General features: G+C 36.8%; 1 protein-coding gene across 3 annotated transcripts in view; it reads left to right on the forward strand.

Annotated features, from left to right (window-relative positions):
• TBC1D12 (TBC1 domain family member 12) overlaps positions 1-26928 on the forward strand; it is a 136696-nt gene that overhangs the window by 42168 nt on the left and 67600 nt on the right. For all 3 annotated transcript variants that reach the window (XM_054522672.2, XM_009245643.4, XM_054522673.2), the window contains exon 2: positions 1015-1138. In XM_054522672.2, the coding sequence (XP_054378647.2) occupies positions 1015-1138 (124 nt within the window). The remainder of the gene's footprint in view (positions 1-1014; positions 1139-26928) is intronic.

Consider the following 26928-nt stretch of genomic DNA (forward strand, 5'->3'; position numbering starts at 1 on the left):
ACAATGACATGGAGTGCAATGACATGGTCTCGGCTCACTGCAACCTCCGCCTCTAGGGTTCAAGCGATTCTCCTGCCTCAGCTTCCCGAGTAGCTGGAATTACAGGTGCCTGCCACCACGCTTGGCTAATTTTTGTATTTTTAGTAGAGACGGGGTTTCACCATGTTGGCCGGGCTAGTCTCGAACTGCTGACCTCGTGATCCGCCCGCCTCAACCTCCCAAAATGCTGGGATTACAGGTGTGAGCCATCTCACCTGGCTGGGTTTTTTTTTTTTTTTTTTTCTAGATTTTTCAGTGAGAGATACTTTCTTCCTTGGTTATATATTGACTCTTTTGTAGTAAGCTTTCTTGTACATAGCTGGCCTAGGAAAGACAGGTTACATATATATATATAATAGCAATAGGGGATTAGTAGATATAATTTTATTATAAATAACAAATTATTGCTGTAAATAATATTTATCCAAATATTGTATTACTTAATCCTTTAACTGTTACATAGATTCTTTTAAATGTTTTTGTTTTCAGAATTTTGGCTCTTATTGTTAAGTACATGTACAGTCAATTCTAGTATACTTTGTAGCTGATTTAGACAAATGTTTACATCTTATTTATGGCTATCATTTTCCTTCCAATTTGTTTATCTTTTTATTATTTCTGTTGATGATTCTTCTAACACCTCTATATAAGCCAGATAGTCTTTTTATTTTACTTTAAGTTCTGGGACACAGGTGCAGAATGTGCAGGTTTGTTACGTAGGTATACACGTGCCATGGTGGTTTGCTGCACCTATCAACCTGTCATCTAGGTTTTAATCCCTGCATGCATTAGGTATTAAGCCACATATTCTTAATTGAGCCTTATTATTCTAAGTAATAGTGGTATAAGTAGTAGAAATAGTTTTATTTAAAAGTATTTTTGTTTTTGCCTTGGGAACAAACTTATTATAAAATTACTGTTAAATAGCTCTCTGGTTATAAAAAACACAATTCATGTAACTTTTCTGTGTTTCAGAAACCTTTTTCCAAAAAGGACAAAGGAACTCAAATCAGTTGTCCATAGTGCTCCTGGTTGGAAATTATTTGGTAAAGTCCCTCCTAGAGAGAATCTTCAGAAAACATCAAAAATCATTCAGCAGGTAAGTGCTGACATAGCCATGTAGTTTACCCTAGCTTTTCAAGCATTCTTCTTCTTCTTCTTCTTTTTTTTAATATAACTAACCATATTCTATTTTTATTCTTATTTTTCTAGATACAGACTTTTGGGATTATAATTATTTATATGGACCTGCTAAATTTTTTAGAAAAACAGGTCACATATTTTCTGTTATTTATAATTGTGAAAATTCTTCAAAGGAATAGAACATAGACTTTTTTTAAACCAGTTATTCCTTGAATAGATTTTTTAAAAACTTAGCTAATCACTCTCACCACATACTGTTTGACTTCCAGTTGAAGTTGGTAGCATTTGTCAGTGGCACAGATGTTCTGAATATTGGTAGTTGTGAACTGATGAAATATTAAAAAGCAAAAACTGAGTAGATTATGAGGTTGAACTCTTTCCTTTGTCACTTTTCTGGTGTCCTCTCTAAACCAAGGACTTTGTAAATGAGAAGAGTTGGTACACAATCTGTTTCTAGTAATTTAGGAGCTATTTCTTCTGATATCTCTATTAACATCTGTATTCTTGAGTTCTTAAGACTTTCTGATCTTATTTGACTTCTGAACTTTGGCTCTTCAGTACTAGATAAGTGAGAATGGAAAGCAGTGAGACTGGATCAATCTGCAGTGTTTTAAAGTTCAGAGACGTTATTGCTCAGAAGAAGACATATACTACATTTCCTATTTTTATCCTTCCCAATTGTAGTTTACCAAATTTAACACAGCTAGCATTTATAAAAATGATCACATGAAGGCAATAATCATCATTCAAATTGGAAAAGATATCTTCCTTTAAGGATTTAATAGTGTTCCTTTGATTGCTCAGAAGAAAAACTGGTTTTCCAAGTAATATGAGAAAATAATTTTAGATCTTTAAAAACGTTATTGTAGTTAATTCTTTTTTCTTCTTTTTGCATTTGAATAAAAGGTTTATTTTTTTCCTCAGGAAAAACAGAAAGTTAGGGACACACACTATGCTTTTAGAACCCATATTCTTTTGTAGTTGGTCCTAACCCTTCCTGGCACAGCTATCAAAAGCACTAGCTGTTTAACCAGAACCAAGATGTTCAACCCCCTAGAATGTATATGCACGGCACTAGAGGACTGCATGTTTGTCCCTGAGAGAAGCATAAGACAAACAGAAGTCGCTGAGAGAGCCGTCTTTCTAAGCAGCCCCTCCCTTTCCCTTTTGAAGGATTTGCCTGAACTATGTAGCTAGTCAGCAGTTAGACCATGTGCCTCCTCCTCTCCCTGTAAACTAACTTAATTTCTTTTTTCAAGAGACTTGGTATTGCTATGTTGCCCAGGCTGCCCTCAAACTCCTGGGCTTAAATGATGATGCACCTGCCTCAGCTTCCTGAGAAGCTGGGACTACAGGTATGTGCCACCACACCTGGCTTGTAGTTAATTTTCTTTACAAGTGATTAAAATAGTGAATAGTTTATCTATTGGTACCTAAAACTGTGTGCTGTGATCCCTAAGCCATGTGCTCAGACACTCTGGTGTGCTGCACTTAACACACTGGGGTACTGTGGGATATTTAAATTTTTTGAGGCAAACAGTGATATTCCACATCAGTTGGATATGGTGCAGACTGTTAATTTGAAGCAGTACACAGTTCCAACATTAAGTGCTACTACATACTTTTCTGTGGCATCATATCTTTGTGAATCTGTTTTTTCTGAGGTTGCTGTGATAAAAACCAGATACTGTACAAAAGTCAGCATGGGACTGGAAATGAGGGTGATGTCTAATCTGATTTTAAGGTTTGAGAAATTGTATACAATGCACAAAGCCACACATGCCCAAATTGGTAATTAATTGTGGTTATTTAAGAATGAGGCTGAGTATAGTGGCTCACACCTATAATCCCAGAACTTTGGAAGGCAGAAGCAGGCGAATCACTTGAGGTCAGGAGTTCAAGAGCAGCTTGGCCAACATGGTGAAACCCTGTCTCTACCAAAAATACAAAAAATTAGCCAGGCATGGTGGTGCATGCTTATAGTCCCAGCTACTCGGGGGATGAGACAGGAGACAGGAGAATCGCTGGAACCTGGAAGGTGGAGTTTGCAGTGAGCCAAGATCATGCCACTGCACTTCAGCCTCGGTGACAGAGCAAGACTCCATCTCAAAAAAAAAAAAAAAAAAAAAGAATGAAAGAAAATATATTTCTTTTTTCAATTTATGTGTTTTTTTTTTTAGTGGTTACTAAGTGTTAGGATATATATCCTTATTAAATTGTTTGGACATAGCTACTTATTAAACAGAATCATTAGGTATTTCTTTTGGCTTAAGAGTTACTGTGAAAAAAATCAGAGACACTAATGGCATTGACCAAGAAAGGTTGGGAACCTCTGCTATTGTGACATCTTAAGTTTTAGCTCCTTTTTTTTTTCTTTTGATAAAGTCTGAAAGTAACTTCTCTCGTCTAGAGTGTTTTGGAAGACCAAGTTCGCCCTCTAGAGGCAAAACAGTGGTCTTGCTACTGAAGGTTTATACAGGTATTTTTGATTTTTTATGGTAGTTTAAATATGCATGCACATACATTTTTATATCTTTATATAAACTAATGTTCTATGATATTTTCTTACCATAAGTCTCTGAATAAATTACTGGTTGGATAATTATTTTTGCTGATATGCTGTATACCTTTAATCTGCTATTTTCATTTTGGAAAGCCAAGACTTCACATTCTCTCTTTTTTTTTTTTTTTTGAGGCGGAGTCTCGCTCTGTCGCCCAGGCTGGAGTGCGGTGGCACGATCTCGGCTCACTGCAATCTCCGCCACCCGAGTTCACGCCATTCTCCTGCCTCAGCCTCCCAAGTAGCTGGGACTACAGGCGCCCGCCACCATGCCCGGCTAATTTTTTTGTGTTTTTAGTAGAGATGAGGTTTCATCGTGTTAGCCAGGATGGTCTCAATCTCCTGACCTCGTGATCCGCCTGCCTCAGCCTCCCAAAGTGCTGGGATTACAGGCGTGAGCCACCGCGCCCGGCCCCTCACATTCTCTTTTTTATATATGTGGTATAAAAACTTGATGAGTGGGCTGGGAGCGGTGGCTCATGCCTGTAATCCCAGCACTTTGGGAGGCTGAGGCGGGTAGATCACGAGGTCAGGAGATCGAGACTATCCTGACCAACATGGTGAAACCCCGTCTCTACTAAAAATATAAAAATTAGCTGGGTGTGGTAGCACGTGCCTGTAGTCCCAGCTACTTAGGAGGCTGAGGCAGGAGAATCACTTGAACCCGGGAGGCAGAGGTTGCAGTGAGCCGACATTGTGCCACTACACTCCAGCCTGGCAAAAGAGCGAGACTATGTCTCAAAAAACAGCAACAACAACAATAAAACTTCATGAGTGGTCAGGAAAAGAACAGCTCTTTTTTATTTGAGAGGAAGGGGTAGAGTTGAAATGTAGTTGCTGCCTCTGCCTCTGCGGCCCCTTCTCTGATCCTTCAACTGATGATTATTTCTCTGCACCATTTATTTTAGTTTTTGAACTTTCCAGCTATGTCACAGCTATTAGTGTATGTTTTAGTGCCCTTTTTGTGGTTATGTTTGTTCTCTGGGAGGCATTACGTATAGTCAAGTCATTTTTCTTCTGACCCTTTTCCACCTTCAAAATATGTATCAGCTGGGTGCAGTGGCTCACACCTTTAATTCTAGCACTTTGGGAGGCTGAGGCTGGTGCGTCACCTGAGGTCAGGAGTTCGAGACCAGCCTGGCCAACATGGTGAAACCTAGTCTCTACTAAAAATACAAAAATTAGCTAGGTGTGGTGACAGGTGCCTATAATTCCAGCTGCTCGGAAGGCTGAGGCAGGAGAATCACTTGAACCTGGGAGGCGGAGGTTGTAGTGAGCCAAGGTCGTGCCCTTGCACTCCAGCCTGGGTGACAAGAGTAAAACTCTGTCTCAAAAAAAAAAAAAAGTATTACTTTTACCATGTGATGGAACATGTTTCTACCTCTTGCTTTCTACTATCTCTGCTTCAGTGTGTGTCCTCTACTCCCTATTTGTCTAATTTTGCTGTCCTCTTCCCTGCAATTCTCATTTTTCAAAGTGGGCATGATTTTCTTTTTATAGTAATGGTAAATTTACAATTTTATGTCTCTGTTTTAACTTAGAAACATTTTTTCATAGCACTGATTTTAGAATTCTCTAGAAGATTATGAATATAAAACTGTATCTGAGATCCTTTACCATGTATGCTTTCAGATAGATGTTATTATGTTTGGAATCAGAAACCGAAAGTGAATATAGTATCAGTAAAGCCATGAGGAATATTAGGGCACTTCTGTCATGTTTTGGGATAGGTCTTAAGCTGTTAAGGCTTTAGTAAATGAAGAGGTAGCTGGTAATTTAGGTGTAAAAAACTGCTTGGAGAAATGATGCCTCACTTGCTTTTTGAATGGTAAAGCAGTAAGATTTATTAAGAGATTAGAGTAGTAGTATTTCATCGGCTAATAACTTTTTAAAGCAGGTCTTCAGAAAGAAGTTGTTGATTCTTTTAAAACATTTTTTGAAAAAAAAATTTTTTTTTGGGGAGATGGGGCTCACTATGTTGCCCAGGCTGGCCTCAAACTCCTGGGCTCAAGCAATCTTCCCGTCTTAGCCTCCTGAGTACAGGGCACTACAGGCGCACACCACCGTGTCCTGCAGAGTTGCCATATTTTTAAATATGTTATTAAACCAAACATTTCTTTAATGGAAAGACATCTGTAAGATTACACACTAAGTAAAGAAGAAAAGATTTAATTTACAAAGTTTTTGCCGGGTGTGGTGGCTCATGCCTATAATCCCAGCACTTTGGGAGGCTGAGGCAGGTGGATCGCTTGAGGTCAGGAGTTCCAGACTAGCCTGGCCAACCCCATTTCTACTAAAAACACAAAAGAATTAATGGCCTTAGTGGTGCTTACCTGTAATCTCAGCTACTTGGGAGGCTGAGGCAGGAGAATCGCTTGAACCTGGGAGGTGGAGGTTGCAGTGAGCCGAGGTCGTGCCACTGCACTCTAGCCTGAGCTGTTTCAAAAAAAAAAACTTTTTAATCTATTATTAGTGACACAAATAACACATGATTATATTCTCTTTATAAAATATAAAACACAGAATGATATATCTCAGTTCACTTTCCTTTCACATTTTTAGGCCTTTTAAAATTCATTTTTTTATGTGGAAAACATGTAATTATTTTTGCATGTATATATTTTGCATATGTGGTATTATATATTTTTTTCTATTTCAAGAATGAAATGTCACCATATTTAATTATATAGATGTGTATGTATATATATATATGTACACACACACACGTATATATATAATTTAACTTTACATGTTTTGTACCTGTAGCTTTTCAGAGATACTTGGGTTCATAAGTGAAAGAATATGTTAAATATTTTAAAACTTTTTATTCCTGCAGTAACTTTTATTACAAGTCTAATCAATTTTAGTGCTTTCCATGTTAACGGTAAAGAAACGTAAAAAACATTTTAGGATTATAGCAAAGTCAAACTGACTGAAGTTTGGCATTTAACTTGATGATCAATTCCCAAATCACAAGAACATTCCTAGTATTACTTTTTGAGGATTATCACATGTGTTCTCTTGCAGATGTGAAATTCCTCTTGTGGCCTTTTGAACCAGTTGGTGAGCCATGTTAAAAATTGCATCTGTTAATTATAAATAGTATTTCAGTTATATCGTAGTTCAGTTGACCTGAGTTTTTTGTTTTTTTTTCTAAATTAGGTAAAGTTGGAATACAGCTACATGATTTGTCTTAGGAACTCGAAACTGCAAGTGAGAATGATTTCAAATGAACCATGTTATATATAATTATGATACAATTGCATACTAGATTGAATATGCACTATTTATGCATATTTATGTCAAACTGATAGTCTCTCAGTGAAACTTATCTTTTTTTGCTAGGCCCTGCTTTTATATTGGCATCTTTAATGTGAAAATTAAATTGTAGTTCTTAGATGATCAAGTTTTTCATCAATACACATGCCATTTTCCGGTAAAGTTTAAGGTGAGTGGTTGAATCAGTTTCACATAACTTTTGACAGGCAAGGAAAAAAGTTGTAAAATACTAATTTCTTAATCAGAGAGCTTCAAATTGTCTAAAAGTAGAATAGATCACTTTCCTCAGTTAAGGCTTTGCTTTTGAAATTTTTTACTGCGGGAACAACATTATGGAAAGGACTAGCATACCTGTGTTTTGTGAGCAGTAGTTAAATGTTAAATACATAACACTTAGAACATGTTAGAGCTTAATTTTCTGATTTCTGATTTTATTGGTATGTGTAACAGAATATTTGAAAAGTTTATTGGTTTTAATTATGCTTAAATATAGATATTCTTGCTGTAAAATTTGATTATTGCAAAAACAAAACAATTCTTTCACTGATGTTAAATTGTAGGGGGGCTGGACTGTGTTCAGAAGTTATTCTTTAAAAATTTTGTTTTTGAGACAGGATCTCACTCTGTTGCTCAGGCTAGAATGCAGTGGCACAATCATGGCTCACTGCAGCCTTGACCTCCTGGGTTCAAACGATCCTCCCACCTTAGCCTCCCTGGTAGCTGAGACTACAGGTGCATGCCACCATGCCTGGCTAATTTTTTTATTTTTAATAGAGACAGGGTCTCACTGTGTTTCCCAGGCTGGTCTTGAACTCCTGGGCTTAAGTGATCCTCCTGCCTTGGCCTCCCAAAGTGTTGGGATTACAGGCATGTGCCACCATGCCTGGCCCGAAAAGTTTAAAAAATTGTTACACTCTTGCATGTTTTGTTTTCACCTTTATTTACCTTATCTGTTATCACCTTGAAAAGGTAGTGAATAACTACATTTCTAGTTGCGTGTGTGTTCTTTATTGATGGTTGATAAATTATTATGCATTTCTATGTATAAATGGATTTCATAAAAAATAATTTGTGTGGTCTAAAGATTGGAGAGGTACTAGTAATATTTCTGGGCCTGTGCTTCTGGGAGAAGGGAGAAGTATGAGCCTCAAGAGAGAAGCCTAAATTATTAAAGAAAATTAAAAGAATAAAGATAAGTTTTCACAAATTAAACAGGGTAGAATTTGAGGGGGGGACTTTTTTCATTTTATCAGAAACAGAGACTTGGAAAGGGTTACGTTTGAAAATACTCTGAATATCTATATTTGATTACAGGAATACTGTTTTGCTTATCAACATTATATTAAAAGTTGTATTCATCCTGTCTTTATCTCAGACTTGTATATTATGGCAGGCTTCAGACTAAACAAACAAGATTGTGCTGGTAACTTTGCAAAAATGAAGTTTACTACGGTACTCTTATATACCAGAAAGTGATGAAATGCTTTGCCCCGAGACTGCAATTGAGCTTGAAATATAGGATGGGTTTTTTGTCTCCTAATTCATAGACCTGGAATAAAATTTATAATCTATAAAGACATCATAATCAGCTAAACCCTGTCTATCCCAAGCATAATGGTTTCCTCAGCTCTTAGATCAAGCTGTGTAAGAGACTCTCTTTATCTTGGGCAGACATGGTCTTGAGGTAGTAGAGGTGGGGAGTTTTTCTGCTTCTGAAACATTATTCTGGCTCTCTATAAATTGTTCACAGCATATAGAAATAGAAGGATTTACTCACTAATGTGGTTTAACACTAACCCCTTTAAGGGGAGTGTTCCTACTGTCCATTGAACCTCAAAGTCAAGTCAGTTAATGGATATATCAGTGTATATATCAGGCAATTTTGGCTCTCTCCTTGTCTTTGAAAGAGAAGCTTCTATGCTACTATTCTTTCTTCTTGTCAGTCCCCATATTTTATTTATTTAGGCAGCTATTCAAAGATTCTTGCCACCCTCCCTTTGAATCCCGTCTGATCTTTTCACATATTTCCCTCCTGGTACACTTCTCTGGTAAATCGCTTTCGCTACAAAACGCAAGGCATCAAAGTGTGGTAGAATACCATTCTGCTGCCAATTCAATGTGTGACCTGATACTAGCAAACTCTAGACTTTTTCTATAGCAGAACTTGAAGGACAGAATTCTTGAATTGATCTTAGATTTCTTAAGATTTTCTGGCTTATTTCCATGAATTCTTTATTCAAAAAATATTATGTATAATGCAATAGGTATAATTTAGGTTCTTGGTGCATATATCTATATCTATATCCTAGCCTTTGAGTTATTTCAGTATAACTGCAGGGGACAAGGGGTAGAAGAGAAATTTCATATGTAACTATAATATTGTGTTGTAAGTGCTTTAGTAGAGTTGTGACAGGGTATGAGAGTACAGTTGAAAGAGTGATTTATTTTTCTCAGAGATGACATGCAAATTGTATTCCTAAGTATATTAGTAGGAATTAAGCAGGCAGACAACATGGGGAAAGCCATTCTAGGTAGAGGAAATTGAAAAAGCAAACAGGAATGAATAGGATCTGTTTAGCTAATAGGACAGTATATCAAAGATACAGGGTAGATGGTGAAGGCTCATTAGCCACGAGGCTAGAGAATTGGGTTTTATCTAAAATACTTTTAAATAAGGCACTGGGATATCAAATTTATGTATTAGAAAAATAATTCTGGAGGCATTATAGGAGCTGAATTAGAAAACAGTAACGATCCAGCAATCCCGCTACTGGACATTTATCCAAACAAAAGGAAATCAGTATATCAAAGAGACATTTGCAACTCCATGTTTATTGCAGAACTAGTCACAATAGCCAAGATATGGAATCAGCCTAGGTATCCCAACAATAGATGAATGGATAAGGAAAACATGGTATATATACACAATCATATACTATTCAGCCATAAAAAAGAATGAAATCTTGTCATTTGTGGCAACAGGAGTGGAACTGGAGGACATTATGTTAAGTGAAATAAGCCAGAAATGGAAAGTTAAATACCACAAGTTCTCACTTACATGTGGGACCCAAAAAAGAAAGTTGATCTCATAGGAGTAAAAAATAGAACAGAGGATACTAAAGGCTGGAAAGGGTAAGAGGAAGGTGGTGGTGGGGAGTGCATGTTAGGGAGAGATTTGTTAAAGGATAAAAAATTATAGCTAGATAGAAGGAATAAGTTCTAGTGTTTCATACCACTGTTGAATGACTATAGTTACCAATAATATACAGTTTTAAATAGCAAGAAGGAGGATATTGAATATTCCCAACACAAAGAAATGATACATGTTTGAGATGATGGGTATGGTAATTACCCTGATCTGATCACAATACATTATATGTATCAAAACATCACTATGTATCCCATAAGTATGTAAAATTATTATATGTAAACAAATAAAAAATATTAAAAAGGTTATAAAAAACTGGGTTTGAGGACAAGGTTATTAAGATTTTTTAAATAATAATCTTATTCTGATTTGCAAACACATTGGATGATTAGAACTACCTAGAGAATGTGTTAAGAATACATTGGCTCCATACATTGAGTTCTTAATGTCATTTTTGTGTGTTTTTAATTCTTGTGTTCCTAGCTGGTTCTTTTTCAAATCTGCTGTATCACTTTTTACAGTTTACTGTTCCCTGCTGAAATTTCAAGCTTGGCCTTTATCTCCTTGAATATAGTAAGTATAGCTGTTTCATATGTCTGGAAATTCCAGCATCTGGAACTCCTATAGGTCTGCTTATATCAAACATTATTTCTGCTAGTTTTTGCTAGCAGGTGATATCTTATCTCTTTGTGTGCCCAGTTACCTTACTGAGTACTGGGTGTGAAAACATAATATTTGAGACATCATGTATGGAAGACAGTTTGAATGCTAACATGATGTCATCCTTCAGAGATTTGATGAATGTTTCTTGGGCATTATATGTCTAGCTTTTGGTCCATTCATATGAGGCAAAACTCAAGTGCCAACTCTTTTGATCATTTTTTTAAATTATTAAGTTGTATAAGTTAGTTTGTGGTTGTTAAACCAACTTTGCATTCCAGGAATAAACTATGATCAGTCACAGTTATTATTCACCTTGCATATTTCTGGATTAGATCTGCATATATATATTTAAATGCATATATATTTAAATATATGTATTTAAATGCATATATATTTAAATATATGTATTTAAATGCATATATATTTAAATATATGTATTTAAATGCATATATATTTAAATATATGTATTTAAATGCATATATATTTAAATATATGTATTTAAATGCATATATATTTAAATATATGTATTTAAATGCATATATATTTAAATATATGTGTTTAAATGCATATATATTTAAATATATGTGTTTAAATGCATATATATTTAAATATATGTATTTAAATGCATATATATTTAAATATATGTATTTAAATGTAAAAACGATGGCAGTTGTAGGTTCATAGCAGATTTGAGGAGAAGGTACAGAGAGTTCCATATAACTCCTGTCCCCACATACACACAGCCTCCTTCACTGTCAGCATCCTGCACCATAGTGGATCATTTTTTACAACCAATGAACTTACATTGACACACAGTCACTCAAAGTCCATAGTTTACAGTATCATTCATTCCCAGTGTTGTACATTTTATGGCTTTGGACAAATGTATAATGACATGTATCTACCATTGTAGTATTACACAGTATAGTTTCACTACACTAAAAATTGTGCTGTGTGTATTCATTCTTCTCTCCCCAAGTCCCCTGGAAACCACAGATCTTTTTCTTGTCTCCATAGTTTTGCCTTTTCCAGACTGTTATGTAATTGGAACCAGACAGTATTTAGCTGTTTCAGGTTGGTTTCTTTCACTTAGTAATATACATTTATATTTCCTCCATGCCTTTCCATGGCTTGATAGCTCATTTCTTTTTAGTGCTGGATAATATTCTGTTGTCTGGGAACACCACAGTTTATTTACCCATTCACCTACTGAAGGACGTCTTAGTTGCTTCCAAGTTTTGGCTATTGTTAATAAGGCTTCTCTAGACTTCTGCGTGCAATTTTTTGTGTGGTTTTATGTTTTCAGTTCATTTTGGTAAATACCAAAGGAAGTGATTACTGGATCATAAGAATATGTTTAGTTTTGCAAGAAGGTAGCAAGATATCTTCCAAAGTGGTTGTCCCATTGTGCATTCCCAGCAGCACTGAATGAGAGTTCCTCTTGCGCGCCACATTTTCTCCAGTATTTGGTGCTGTCAGTGTTTTGAATTTTGGCCATTCTCATGGCTGTGTGGTGGTGTCTCATTGTCTTAATTTGCAATTCCCTAATGACATATGATGTTGAACATCTCTTCACGTGTTTACTTGCCATCTGTATATCTTCTTTGATGATATACAGGTCTTTTGCTCATGTTAAAATCAGATTGTTCAATTTCTTATTGTTGAGTTTTAAGACTTCTTTGTATATTTTGGATAACAGTCCTTTGTCAGGCATGCCTTTGGCAAATATCTTCTCTCTTTCTATGGCTTGTCTTTTCACAGAGCAGAAGTTTTAAATTTCAGTGAACTCCAGCTTATCAATTATAGTAGTCTCCCCTTATCACAGTTTCACTTTCCACAGTTTTGGTTACTCATGGTCAGCTGCAGTCTGAAAATATTAAAATAAAAATAAAAAATAAAAATATTTTGTGTGCATGTATGTGCGTCTGTGTGTGTGCATATGTGAGTGTGTGTGAGCGAGAGAACACATTCATGTAACTTTTATTATAGAATTTTGTTATAATTGCTCTATTTTATTATTGTTAATGTCTTACTGTGTCTAATTTATAAATTTATAAAGCTTATAAAACATCATATGTGTAGGAAAAAAGCACATACAGGGTTCAGTATCAGGCATCCACTGGGGGTCTTAGAACATACTTCCCAAGGATAAGGGGGGACTACTGTATTTTACTTTTTATTTTTTTGTAGATCATGCCTTTAGTGTTGATCTAAAAAGTCATAACCATACTCAAGGCCATCTAAATTTTCTGTGTTATCTTCTAGGAGTTATATAGTTTTGTACTTTACATTTAGGTCTGTAAACCATTTTGAGTTAATTTTTGTGATGGATGTAAGGTCTGTATGTAGATTGATTTTTTCATGTCGATGTCCAGTTATTCCAGTACCATTTGTTGAAAAGCCTGTCTTTGCTCCATTGTATTGCCTTTGCTCCTTTGTCAAAGATCAGTTGACTATATTTATGTGGGCTTATTTCTGGGATCTCTGTTCTGTTCCATTGATCTATTTGTCTGTTCTTTCACCAATGCCACACTGTCTTGATTATTGTAGCCTTCTGGTAAGTCTTGAATTCGAGTAGTGTCAACCCTCTGACTTTGTCTTTTTTCAATATTGAATTGGCTATTCTGGGTCTTTTGTCTCTCCATGTAACTTTAGACTCAGTTTATCATTCCCAAAATAATTTGCTGAGATTTTGATCTATAGATCAAGTTGAGAAAAGCTGACATCTAAATGACATTGAGTGTTCTTTTCTTTTGAGACAGAGTTTTGCTCTTGTTGCCCAGGCTAGAGTGCAGTGGCGCCACTGCAACCTCCACCTCCCAGGTTCAAGCGATTCTCCTGCCTCAGCCTCCTGAGTAGCTGGGATTATAGGCATGTGCCACCATGCCGGGCTAATTTTCTATTTTTAGTAGAGACAGGGTTTCTCCATGTTTGTCAGGCTGGTCTTGAACTCCTGACCTCAGGTGATCCACCCGCCTCAGCCTCCCAAAGTGCTGAGATTACAGGCGTGAGCCACCGCGCCCGGCAAGTCTTCTTAATCATAAACATGGAATATCTCTTCATTTGTTTTGTTCTTCTTTGTTATCTTTCATTAGAGTTTTGTACTTTTCCTCATACGAATCTTGCATATGTTTTGTTAGACTTATACCTAAATATTTCATTTTTATGGTAATGTGTTTTAAATTTTGAATTTTACTTGTTCATTGCTGTTATATTGTAAGAAAGTGATTGACTTTTGTACATTAGCCTTCTATCTTGTAAACTTGCTGTTATTGCTTATTAGTTCCAGAAGTTTTTCTGTTGATTTTTTTGGACTTTCTCCATAGAAAATCATGTCATCTGTAAACAAAGACAGTTTTATTTCTTCTTTCCCAATTAGTGTAACTTTTATTTCCTTTTTCTATTGCATTAACTAGGACTTCCAGAACAATGTTGAAAAGCAGTGATGAGCGGGGATATCCTCGCCTTGTTCCTGACCTTAGAGAGACAGCTTCTGGCTTCTCACCATTAAGTATGATGTTAGCTATGGGTTTTTTGTAGATGTTCTTTATCAAGTTGAGGAAGTTCCTCTCTATTCCTAGTTTACTGAGAGGTTTCATCATGAATGGTGTTGGATGTTGTCAAATGCTTTTCCAACATCTATTGATGTTTTATCATGTGATTTTTGTTCTTTAGCTTCTTGATGCAATTGATTAAATTAATTGATTTTTTTTTTTTTTTTTAAACATTGAGCCAGTTGTGCATACCTAGGATAAATCCCACTTGGTCATGGTATAGAATTCTTTTTATACATTGTTGGATTAGATTTGCTAATTTTTCTTGAGGATTTTCTGCATTTATGTTCATAAGAGATATTGGTCTGTACGTTTCTTTTTTGGTAATGCCTTTGTCTAGTTTTGGTATTAGAGTAATGCTGGCTTCATATAATGAGTGAGGAAGTATTTCCTCTACATCTGTCTTATGGAAGAGATTATAGATAATTGATACAATTTCTTCCTTAAATGTTTGGTAGAATTCATCAGTGAACCCATCTGGGTCTGTGCTTTCTGTTTTGGAAGATTATTAATTATTGATTCAGTTTCTTCTTATGTTAGTTTGGGTATATTTCAAGGAATTGGTTCATTTCATTCAGGTTATCAAATTATGGGCATAGAATTGTTCATAATAAGCCAGGTGTGGTGGCTCAGGCCTGTAATCCCAGCACTTTGGGAGGCCAAGGCAGGTGGATCACTTGAGGTTGGGAGTTCGAGACCAGCCTGGCCATCGTGGTGAAATCCTGTCTGTACTAAAAATATTAGCTGTACTAAAAATATTAATTTTCAAAAAAATTAGCTGGACATGGTGGCATGCGCCTGTAGTCCCAACTCCTTGGGAGACTGAGGCAGGAGAATTGCTTGAACCCGGGAAGCAGAAGTTCCAGTGATCCAGGATGGCACCTGGACAACAGAGCACAAGACTCCATCTCAAAAAAAAAAAAAAAAAAAAAAAAAAGAATTGTTCATAATACTTATTTGTTATCCTTTTTAATGTCCTTGGGCTCTGTAGCGATGTCTCTACTTTCATTTCTGATATTAGTAATTTATGTCTTTTTTGTTTTCTCTTAGTTATCGTGTCAAGAGGATTATCAATTTTATTGATCTTTTTAAAGAACTGTTAGCTTTTGGTTTTGTTGATTTTTCTCTACTGACTTCCTGTTTTCAATTTTATTGATTCCTGCTCTTTATTTTTTTCTGCTTACTTTGTAATTAATTTGCTCGAATTTTTCTTGTTTCTTAAGGTGGAAGCTTAGATGATTGATTTTCGATCTTTCTTCTTTTCTCATGTATTCATTCAAGGCAATACTTTTGCCTCTAATACTGTATTTGCTGCATCTCACAAATTTTCATAAGTTGTATTTTCATTTTCATATAGTTAAAAATATTTTAAAATTACCCTTAAGATTTCTTCTTTGACACATGTGTTATTTAGAAGTGGGTTGTTTAATCTCCAGGTATTTGGGGATTTTTCAGCTATCTATCTCTGTCAGTTTCTAGTTTAATTTAATTGAAATCTGAGAGCAGACATTTTATGATTTCTGTTATTTTAAACTTGTTAAGGTGTATTTTATGACATAGAATGTAGTCTGTATTGGTGAATGTTCCATGTTAGCTTGAGAAGAATGTTTCATCTGCTGTTGTTGGTTGCAGTAGTCTACAGATGTCAATTACATCTAGTTGACTGTTGGTACTGTTGTTCAGCTATGTCCTTACTGATTTTCTGACTGCTGGATCTGTCCATTTCTGATAGAGGCATTAAAGTTTTCCAGTGTAATAGTAGATTCATCTATTTCTCCTTGTAGTTCTGTCCATTTTTGCCTCATGTATCTTGATCACTCTGTTTTTAGTTGCATACATGATAAGGATTTTTGTGTCTTCTTGGATTATTAACCCCTTTATTATGTAATGCCCCTCTTTATTCCTGATAACTTTCCTTGCTCCAAAGTCTGCTCTGTTTGAGATTACTATAGCTACTCTTGTTATCTTTGATTAGCATTGGCATGGTATATCTTTCTCCATCCCTTTTTAAAAAATCTGTATGTGCCTTTATACTTAAAGTGGGGTTTTCAAAATTTTAACCTAATTTAATTTAATTTTACTTTAAGTTCCAGGATACATGTGCTGACCGTGCAGGTTTGTTACGTAGGTATGCATGTGCCATGGTTGTTTGCTGCACCTATCAACCTGTCATTTATGTTTTAAGCCCCGCATGCATTAGGTATTTGTCCTAATGCTCTCCCTCCCCTTGTCCCCCCACCCCCTGACAGGCCCCTGTGTGTGTTGTTGTTCTCTCTGTATCCATGTGTTCTCATTGTTCAACTTAAAGTGGGTTTTTTTGTAGACAACACATGGCTGGGCCTTGTTTTGTGATACACTTTGGCAGTCTCTGTTTCTTCATTTGTTTGTTTGTTTTGTTTTATTTTTGAGACAGAATCTTGCTCTGTTGCCTAGGCTGGAATGCAGTGGTGCAGTCATAGCTCACTGCAGCCTCAAACTCTTGGCCTCAAATGGTCCTCCCGCTATGGCCTCCAAAAGTGCTGGGATTACAGGCATGAGCCACCATGCTTGGCCTTTCTGTGTTTTAATTGGTGCATTTAGACCATTGATATTTAAAGTGGTTATTGATATAGTTGGATTATTATCTCTCATTTCTGTTACTGTTTGTTAGTTGTTGCCTTTATAATTTGTTTCTGGTTTTGTCTTCCACATCTTTTCAGTCTTTAGTTTTAATTGAACGAACATTTTGTATGATTCCATTTTCTCCCATTTCTTAGCATATCAGTTATATTTCTTTTTTTAAAATTTTTTTTAGTGGTTGTCCTGGAGTTTGCAGTATGTATTTATAGCTAAGCCAACTCCACTTTCAGGTAACACTATACCCGAAAGTGGAGTTTCATGTGTAATGCAAATACCTTATAATAACAAAACATTCCTAATTCCTTCTGCCCATCCCTTTTATTGCTGCCATTCGTTTTACTCACATATGAGCATACACACACATGAGCATACATAATTGAACACATTATTGATGTTATTATTTTGAGTAAACTGTTGCTATGGTTTGTTAATCCCCTCTAAAATTTATAGTGCAAGGCAATCCCCACTGTGGCAATATTGAGAGAGGGGGCCTTTAAGAGGTGATTCTTTAAGAGGATTAATCTATTTTATAGGATTAATCCATTAGTGGATTAATGGATTATTGGGTTATCATAGAATGGGCCTAGTGACTTTATAAGAAGAGGAAGCAAGATCTGAGCTAGCATGCTTAGCCCCTCAGCGCATGATGCTCTGCACCACCTCAGGATTCTACAGAGCGTCCCCATCAGCAAGAGGGCTCTCATTAGATGTAGCCCCTTGACCTCGTTCTTCTCATCCTCTGTAACTGTAAGAAATACGTTCTTTTGAATTTTAGGTATTCTGTTATAAGCAACAGAAAATAGACTAAGAAAACTTTTTTTCTGTTAGATCAATTAAGAATAAGAAAAATTCTTGACCAGCCTGACCAACATGGTGAAACTGTGTCTGGAATTGGTGGGTTCTTGGTCTCACTGACTTTAAGAATGAAGCCACGGACCCTCGTGGTGAGTGTTACAGTTCTTAAAGACGGTGTGTCCGGAATTTGCTCCTTCTGATGTTTGGATGTGTCTGGAGTTTCTTCATTCTGGTGGGTTCGTGGTCTCGCTGGCTTCAGGAGTGAAGCTGCAGACCTTCACGGTGAGTGTTATAGCTCTTAAAGGTGATGCATCTGGAGTTGTTCGTTCCTTCCATCTGGAGTTGTTCGTCCCTCCCCGTGGGTTCATGGTCTTGCTGGCTTCAGGAATGAAGCTGCAGACCTTCGCGGTGAGTGTTACAGCTCACAAAGTCAGTGCAGACCCAAAGAATGAGCAGCAGCAAGATTTATTGTGAAGAGCAAAAGAACAAAGCTTCCACAGCGTGGAAGGGGACCCAAGCAGGTTGCCGCTGTTGGCTCAGGTGGCCTGCTTTTATTCCTTTATCTGGCCCCACCCACATCCTACGGATTGGTCCATTTTACAGAGAGCTGATTGGTCCATTTTGACAGGGTGCTGATTGGTGCATTTACAAACCTTGAGCTAGATACAGAGTGCTGATTGGTGCATTTACAGTCCTTTAGCTAGACACAAAAGTTCTCCAAGTCCCCACTAGATTAACTAGACACAGAGCAGTGATTGGTGCATTCACAAACCTTGAACTAGACACAAGGTGCTGATTGGTGCGTTTACAAACCCTGGGCTAGACACAGGGTGCTGATTGGTGCATTTACAAACCTTTAGCTAGACATAAAAGTTCTCCAAGTCACCATCTGACTCAGGAGCCCAGCTGGCTTTGCCTAGTGGATCCTGTGCCAGGGCTGTGGATGGAGCTGCCCGCATTCCTCAGCTCTTGGGTGGTCGATGGGACCAGGTGCCACGGAGGAGGGGGCGGAGCCCATCAGGGAGGCTCAGGTCGCACAGGAGCCCACCAGGGGGGTTGCGGGGAACTCAGGCATGGCAGACTGCAGGTCCTGAGCCTGCCCTGCGGGGAGGTGGCTGAGGCCCAGCGAGAATTCAAGTGTGGCACAGGTGGGCCGGCAGTGCTGGGGGACCTGGCGCACCCTCTGCAGCTGCTGGCCTGGGTGCTAAGCCCCTCACTGCCCGGGGCCAGTGGCACTGGCTGGCCGCTCCAAGTGCGGGGCTTGCCGAGCCCGCACCCACCTGGAACTCGCGCTGGCCCGTGAGTGCCGCGCGCGCAGCCACAGTTCCCGCCTGCACCTCTCCCTCCACACCTCCTGGCAAGTAGAGGGAGCCAGCTTTGGCCTCAGCCAGCCCAGAGAGGGTCTCCCACAGTGCAGCAGTGGGCTGAAGGGCTCCTCAAGTGTAGCCAGAGTGGACACCGAGAGCGAGTGAGGGCTGCCAGCACATTGTCACCTCTCAAGTCCCTGTGTTTACTAAAAGTACAAAAATTAGCCGGGCATGGTGGTACATGCCTGTAATCCCAGCTACTTGGGAGGCTGAGGCAGGAGAATCGCTTGAACCTGGGAGGCAGAAGTTGAGGTGAGCTGAGATCACGCCACTGCACTCCAGCGTGGGTGACAGAACAAGACTCCATCTCAAAAGAAAAAAGAAAAATATCTTCTTTCAGAAGAAATTCTTTTAATATTTTTTGCAAGGCAAGTCTCCTGGCAAACAAATTCCTTAATAATTGTCCCAGAAAGTTTTTTTCCTTCACTTTTGAAGGATAACTTTGTAGGGTACAGAATTCTAGGTTTGCAATTTTTTTTCTCTTGGCACTTTAAATATTTCACTCCACTGTTTACTTGCATTTCTGAGGATAAGTTCATATCTTTGCTCCTATAGGTAGGGTGTTTTTCCCTCTGCCGCCTTTGAAGATTTTTTGATCTTTGATTTTCTGAAATTTGAATATGATATGGCTAGAAGTAGTTTTTTTTTTTTTTTTTTTTAATGTTTATGCTATTTGATGTTCTCTGAGCTTCCTGGATCTTTGATTTGGTGTTGACATTAATTCGGGGGAAATTCTCAGTCCATATTGCTTTAGATATTTCTTCTTCCTTCTCTCTGTCTCTCTTCTCCTCCCCTCTCTCTTGTCCTTTGTAGTTTTCCCAGTGTTCTTGGATATTCTGTACTTTTTTTCCCAGTCTTTTTTCTCTTTGCTTTTCAGTTTTGAAAGTTCTGTTTTCATATCCTCAAGTTCAGAGATTCTGTCTCAGCCATGTCCAATTTACTAATCAACCCATCAAAGGAATTCTTTATTTCTGTTCCAGTTTTTTTAACCTTTAGTATTTCTTTTTGATTATTTCTTAAAATTTTCATCTCTTACATTATTCTTGCATGTTGTCTACTTTTTCCATTGAAGCCTTTAGTGCACTACTCATAGTTCTTTTTAAAACGAATTCTGGTTTGATAATTCCAACATTCCTATCATATCTAACTCTGGTTCTAATGCTTGTTTAGTCTGTTTAGACTGTGGTTTTTACCATTTAGTATGCCAAATAAGTTTTGCTGAAAGGTAGATATAAATGTGGTGGGTAAAAGGAACTGGTAAGTAGGACTTTAGTAAGGTAGTGGTAAGGTGTGGGAAAAGGGGAAGCATTCTATAGTCCTATGATTAGGTCTTAATCTTTTGGTGAACCTGTACCTCTGAATGGTACGCTTCATAGTGCTTCTCAGTTTTGTTTTTTTTCCCCCTTTAATAGGACAGAATGGCCAGAGGGAGCTGCAGTTGTGTATTTCCCTTCCCCTAGTTAGGTTAGAGCAGGTTAGGCTCTGGTAAAATAGTTTCTCCCGAGGGCAGACCTTGTTAAGAACAGAATGTAAAGGACTATTTCAAAATAATTACTTTTCCTCTCTTGCTGAAAGCACAGGGGGATTTCTTCCCGACAGTACTCACTCTGAGGACCTGGTAGAGTTCCTGGAAATAAAACTCATGAAAGTGTATGCAACTGGGTCCTCCTGGAGTTTTTTTTTTTTTTCCTTTTTAAAATAGCTGCATACCCCCTGGAGTTCTAACACTCAGACTTGTCCACACTCAGCCTTTATCAGTTTGTCAATTACAGTTTATGTTTTCCTACTCCAGCACTGCCAGAGGTTTCAGCTTCTGGGTTTCTGCTCTGCTAAGTTGTGATTCTTCTTTATGTGTTTGTTTCTGCAGTTTTGGGGCAGTGGTTTGCTCTGTGGCTTCATGTCTCTGGTGAATCTAAGAATAATTATTAATTTTTCAGTTTGCTTAGGTTTTTACTTGTTAGGATGCAATGGCAACTTCTTGAACTCCTGGCCTCAAAAGATCCTCCCACCTTGACCCCCACAAAATGTTGGGATTATAGGCGTGAGCCACAACACCTGTCCTGGAATGGCAGTTTCTAAGCTGTGTACATGCTGGAGTGGAAATCCAGAAGTCAGTTTGCTAATACTATGTTAGGGATTTTTGCTTCTATATTCATGAGGGATGTCAGTCTATAATTTTCTTTTAATGCCTTTGTCAGATTCTGGTATTGGGATAATACAATCATTGTTTAGTAAGTTGAGGATTGTTTCTATTTTCTGAAATAATTTGTGTAGAATTGGTGTTATTTCTTCCTTAAATGTTTGACAGAATTTACCAGTGAAATAATTTAAGCCAAGGTTTCTCAACCTCAGCAGTTTTGACATTTTAGGTCATGTAAATATGTAATATGTAATATGTAATATTTACATGACCTAAATGTAAATATTGTGAGGGGCTTTCCTGTGAAATACAGGATATTTAGTAGTACCCCTGGCCTCTAGGAATTCCAGTGGTAATCCCCCTTCACGTCTCATTGTGACAACCGAAATGTCTTAGACATTGTCAGATGTCCTTAAGGGGGCAAAGTCAACCCCAGTTGAGAATTACTGATCTAAGTGAAGTGTGGAAGTTTTTTGTTGTTGAGCATATTTTTAGTTATAAATTTAATGTTTTTCTTGACATCAGCCTGGGCTATTCAAGTTTTCTGTTTCTTCTTGAGTCAGTTTTGGTAACATGTCTTTCAACAGATTTTTATATGTCATCTATATTGTTGGATTTATTGCATTTAAATTATTCATATTTTCTTATCTTTTTAATGTCTGCTAGGTATGTGATAGAAATGTGGATAGTGATGATCTCTCATGCATTCCTGGTTTTGGCAATTTTTATCTTCTCTTTTTCATTCATCAGTTTTACTAGGAGTTTATCAATTTTATTATGTTTTAAAAGAAACACCTTTTGTTTCACTGATTTTTACTTCTTGTTTTTTGTGTGTTCTGTTCATTGATTTCTGTTCTTTATTATTTACTATCCACTTGCTTTGGATTTATTTTGCTTTTTTTCTAGTTTTCTAAGGTGGATCATTCATTTTAGACCTTTTATCTTTTTAATGTATTTTAAGCTACAAATTTTCCTCTAACTGTGCTTTAGCTGCATTCCATAAATTTCAGTGTTTTCATTTTCAATCAATGAAAGATACTTTTCCTTTTCTTTTGTTACTGCCTTTACTTATGATTATGTAGAAGTATGTTATTTTACTTTTTAAATATCTTGGGATTTTACAGATATGTTTTCATAAATGATTAATATGGATGGTCAGTGTCTCAGTCCATTTTCCGTTGCTTATAACAGAATATTGGAAACTGAGTAATTTATAAAGAAAGGGAATTTATTTCTTACAGTTACAGAGGATGAAAAGTCCAAGGTCGAGGGGCTTCATCTGGTGAGAGTCCTCTTACTGGTTGGAACTCTGCAGAGTCCCAGGGCGATGCAGGGCGTCATGTGGCAAGGGAGCTGAACATATGAGCTCAGGTCTCTTTTCCTTGTCTTACAAAGCTACCAGTCCCACTCTCATGATAATATGTTAATCTGTGAACAGATTAATCCATTCATAAGGGCAGAGCCCTCCTGACCAAATTACCTCTTAAAGGCTCCCCCACCCCCGCCCAGTACTATCACACTGGGGATTAAATTTCAACACCAGTTTTGGAAGGGACAAATAGACAAATATTCAAACCATAACAGTCAGACAATATATGTTATGCAATTTTAGTTTTTTTTCAATTTATTGAGACTTGTTTATGCCCCAAATATAGGGGCATTACTGAACATTCCTTGTGTACTTTAGAGCAGTGTGTATTTTGCAGATGTTGAATGAAGTATTCTATAAATGTCAGTTTAGGTCATGTTAGATGGTAGTGTTAAATTTTTTATATATTTAAAATTTTCTGCTTTTTCTACCACTAACTGAGAGAAGAGTGATAAAATCTCCACCATAATGTACTTGGTTATTTCTCCTTTCATTTCTGTCAATTTTTGTTTCCTGTTTTTTGAAGCTTTGTTTTGAAGTTGTCTTGGTGAATTGGTCCCTATGTCATCAATGATATGTCCTTTTTGCTTTGGTAAGATTTCCTTTTATGAAGTTTTTATCTGACTTTATTAGCCACTAGAGCTTGTTTCCAGTTAATATTTTGCAGACATTTCTGTTTTCATCCTTTTATTCTTGTATCTGTCTTTATATTTAAAGTGGGTTTCTTATAAATAGCATATAGTTGGGTCTTAGTTTTGTAAGAACCTTACATGTAAGAATCTTACAACAGTGTACTGCTGTTACCTCCTTTCTAACTTTTGTGCTGTAAACTCCTTATTTACATTTGCCAGTATATTTCTGTATTAAATGACCAAATATTCTCTAAAACTTTAAGAAATGAGAAAACTGTCTTTTTTATTTGTCCATATTTATTATTTTTGGTGCATTTTATCTCTTTGTGTGTATTCATGTTTTCATGTGATACATACTTTCTGCCTGAATAATTTCCTTGAAATTATATTGCTGTCTATTGACAACATATATATATATGTATATATGCATATACATACACATATAGTGGCATTTACAAGTTCGCAGCATTTTAATTCTTACTGAAAGACTGGATTTTATTATTGGCAACACTTATTTTCAGTTGCTTTCCTTAAAATCACTGGCACACTTCATCCTTTTTTGTTTGTTTTAATAAGCTTTTTATTTTGGAATAACTTTAGATTTACAGAATAACTTTAGATTTTGGAATAACTTTATTATTGTGATACTGAAAAAATAATACAGAGCATTCATAAATACCTCTCATTCAGTTTCTTCTAATGTTAGCATCTATTACCCTGTACATTTGTCAAAACTCAGAAAATTGACTTTGGTAGATTACTATTAATTAAACTCCAGACTTCACTTGGATTTCACCAATTTTTCTATTAAAGTCCTGTTTCTCTTTCAGCGTCTAATCTGGAATATCACATTATATTTTGCTATCACAATTCCTTAGTCTCTATGGCCTTTGACAGTTTGTCATCTTTCCTTTTTTTAATGAACTTGACACTTTTGAAGAGTACTGGTCTATTATTTTCTAGAATGGTCTTCAATTTAGGTTTCTCTCATGATTTCCTTATGACTTGAGTGGGTTTATGATTTTCTGGGAGAAATATCATGGAGATGAAGGGGCCCACTTTGTCTAATTTTTAGAAAATGACTGCCACTGCAGTTTGCAGTCAGTTTTTCTTTTAAATAAAAGTAGTGTTCTTGAAAAAGACATTTGTTCAGTTTAGAACTCAAATAATTGCACAAGTGCTTTTCCTTTGCACAAGTGTGTAGTCCAGTTTTTTGTTTTTGTTTCTGTTTTTTTTTTTTTTTTAAGACAGAGTTTCGCTGTTGTTGCCCAGGCTGGAGTGCGGTGGCGCTATCTCTGCTCACTGCAACCTCCGCCTCCTGGGTTCAAGCGATTCTCCTGCCTCAGCCTCCCGAGCAGCTGGGATTACAGGCATGCACCACCACGCCTGGCTAATTTTTGTATTTTTGGTAGAGATGGAGTTTCTCCATTTGGTCAGGCTGGTCTCGAACTCCTGACCTCAGGTGATCCGCCTGCCTCGGCCTCCCAAAGTGCTGGGATTACAGGCATGAGCCACTGTGCCCGGCCCTGTACTTTTCCTTTTGTCACGCAGAATGTTAAGATGTTTACTCATATATAAATATTTAATACAATTAATAATTTTTACTGTTTTGTCATAGACATTCTTAAATGAATCTGGCCACTCCCCCTCTTTTTTTTAAACCTTCAATGCATGTCCTGAAGAATACAGTCATCAGAGTGCTATTGCTTTGATTTGTGATGGGGCACTGACAGTTTTTGTTTTTAGACAGGGTCTCTGTTGCCCAGGTTGGAGTGCAGCAGTGAGCTCATAGCTCCCCACTTTCACGCGCATGCAACCATACTTGGCTAATGTTTTTATTTTTTGTAGAGACAATGTCTCACTATATTGTCCAGGCTACCTACAGTTTTATTCAACATTGCTGAGCACCATTAGTACAAATGTCGATGCAGTGACAAACTATTAACACTATTAGGAATATAGCTCTGACTTTGCAGACCCCATGAAAGCATCTCCTGAACACTTAGGTCTTCTGATTACACATCGAGAAACCGCAACACTAGGGCTTTTATGATATTTATTTTTAATTTATCATGGTCTACCTTCAAATAACTTTATAGCACTTGAGCATAATGGAAGAACCTTACAACAGTGTACCGCTGTTACCTCCTTTCTAACTTTTGTGCTGTAAACTGGTTATTTACATTTACCAGTATATTTCTGTATTAAATGACCAAATATTCTCTAACTTTAAGAAATGAGAAAACTGTCTTTTTTATTTGTCTATATTTATTATTTTTGGTGCTTTTTGTCTCTTTGTGTATATTCATGTTTTCATGTGATACATACTTTCTGCCTGAATAATTTCCTTGAAATTATATTGCTGGTCTACTGACAACAAATTATCTTAGCTATTGCTTGTCTGAAAATATTTTTATTTTGCTTTCACTTATGAAAGATATTTCCTCTGGTATAGGATTCTAAGTTAATAGATGTTCCCTCTTCATTTTTTTTTCCTTCAGCAATTTAAAGATTTTTCTATTGTCTTTTGACTGGAATAATTTTAGGGGAAAAGTCTTGTAATCCTTTTCACATTCAGTCTTTTCAATATAAGTGCTTTTTTTCTGGCTGCTTTTAAAATATTCTTCTTACCATTATATTTTAGCAAATAATTATGACGTCTTTTGGTGTGGTTTTATCTGTATTTTGCTTAGAATTTATTGAACTTCTTGGGTCTGTGGGTGTAGTTTGACAATATTTCAGCCATTATTGTCTTAAATATTGTTCTCCCTCGTACCTAGACTCCAATTACACATAATTTAGGCTGCTTGATATTGTTCCCTAAAGCTCTGCTTATATTTCTTCAATTTTTTCCCTTTCTTTGCTTAATTTTGGATAGTTTCTGTTGCTCTGTTCTCAAGTTGATTGATAACAGTGCTACAGTTTTTAATATGCAAGATCTGAAGTGAATATTTTACTGGGTGACATTAATCACAGATTAAACATTGCAGAAGAAAGTAAGTTCATTGATAATTTCTTAGTTATGGGATAAATTAGCTCCAAAGAAAAAATTACGTTAGACGTGAACTAAAAAAGTTTATAAATAAGCCATAAAAGATTCAAACTGATGCACAAGAAGCTTAACTTCTGGACAGAACAAAATTCAAACATTATTCAGCCCTCAGCCGTCTAAAATTCACAATGTCTTACATCCAACAAAGAAGAGACCTTCTGGGTTTTTCCTGAATGTTTTGTGTATTCCCAGTGATGACTTTTTATTCTGGTGGGTGATAATGTGAATAATTCTCACCCTGGGTAAGCTCTGGGAAGTGTTTTGTTTATAGCTCCTCAGGTTATTGTTCTTTTCCCAAAAGTTCTTCTTTGCCCAGCTTTGTAGAGTTTTATTGTACACATGTGTAGATCAGTATTCAGCTAAAGATTCAAGAATACTGCTATACTGGTTTCTGGAGTTTTTCCTTTTTTTTTTTTTTTTGAGATGGAGTCTCATTCTGTCACTCACGCTGGAGTACAGTGGGGTGATCTCGGCTCACTGCAACCCTCTGCCTCCCGGGTTCAAGTGATTCTCCTGCCTCAACCTACCAAGTGGCTGGGACTACAGGCACATGCCACCATGCCCAGCT

The sequence above is a fragment of the Pongo abelii genome, chromosome 8 (genome assembly GCF_028885655.2).
Source record: "Pongo abelii isolate AG06213 chromosome 8, NHGRI_mPonAbe1-v2.0_pri, whole genome shotgun sequence".
Taxonomy (NCBI): Eukaryota; Metazoa; Chordata; class Mammalia; order Primates; family Hominidae; genus Pongo; species Pongo abelii.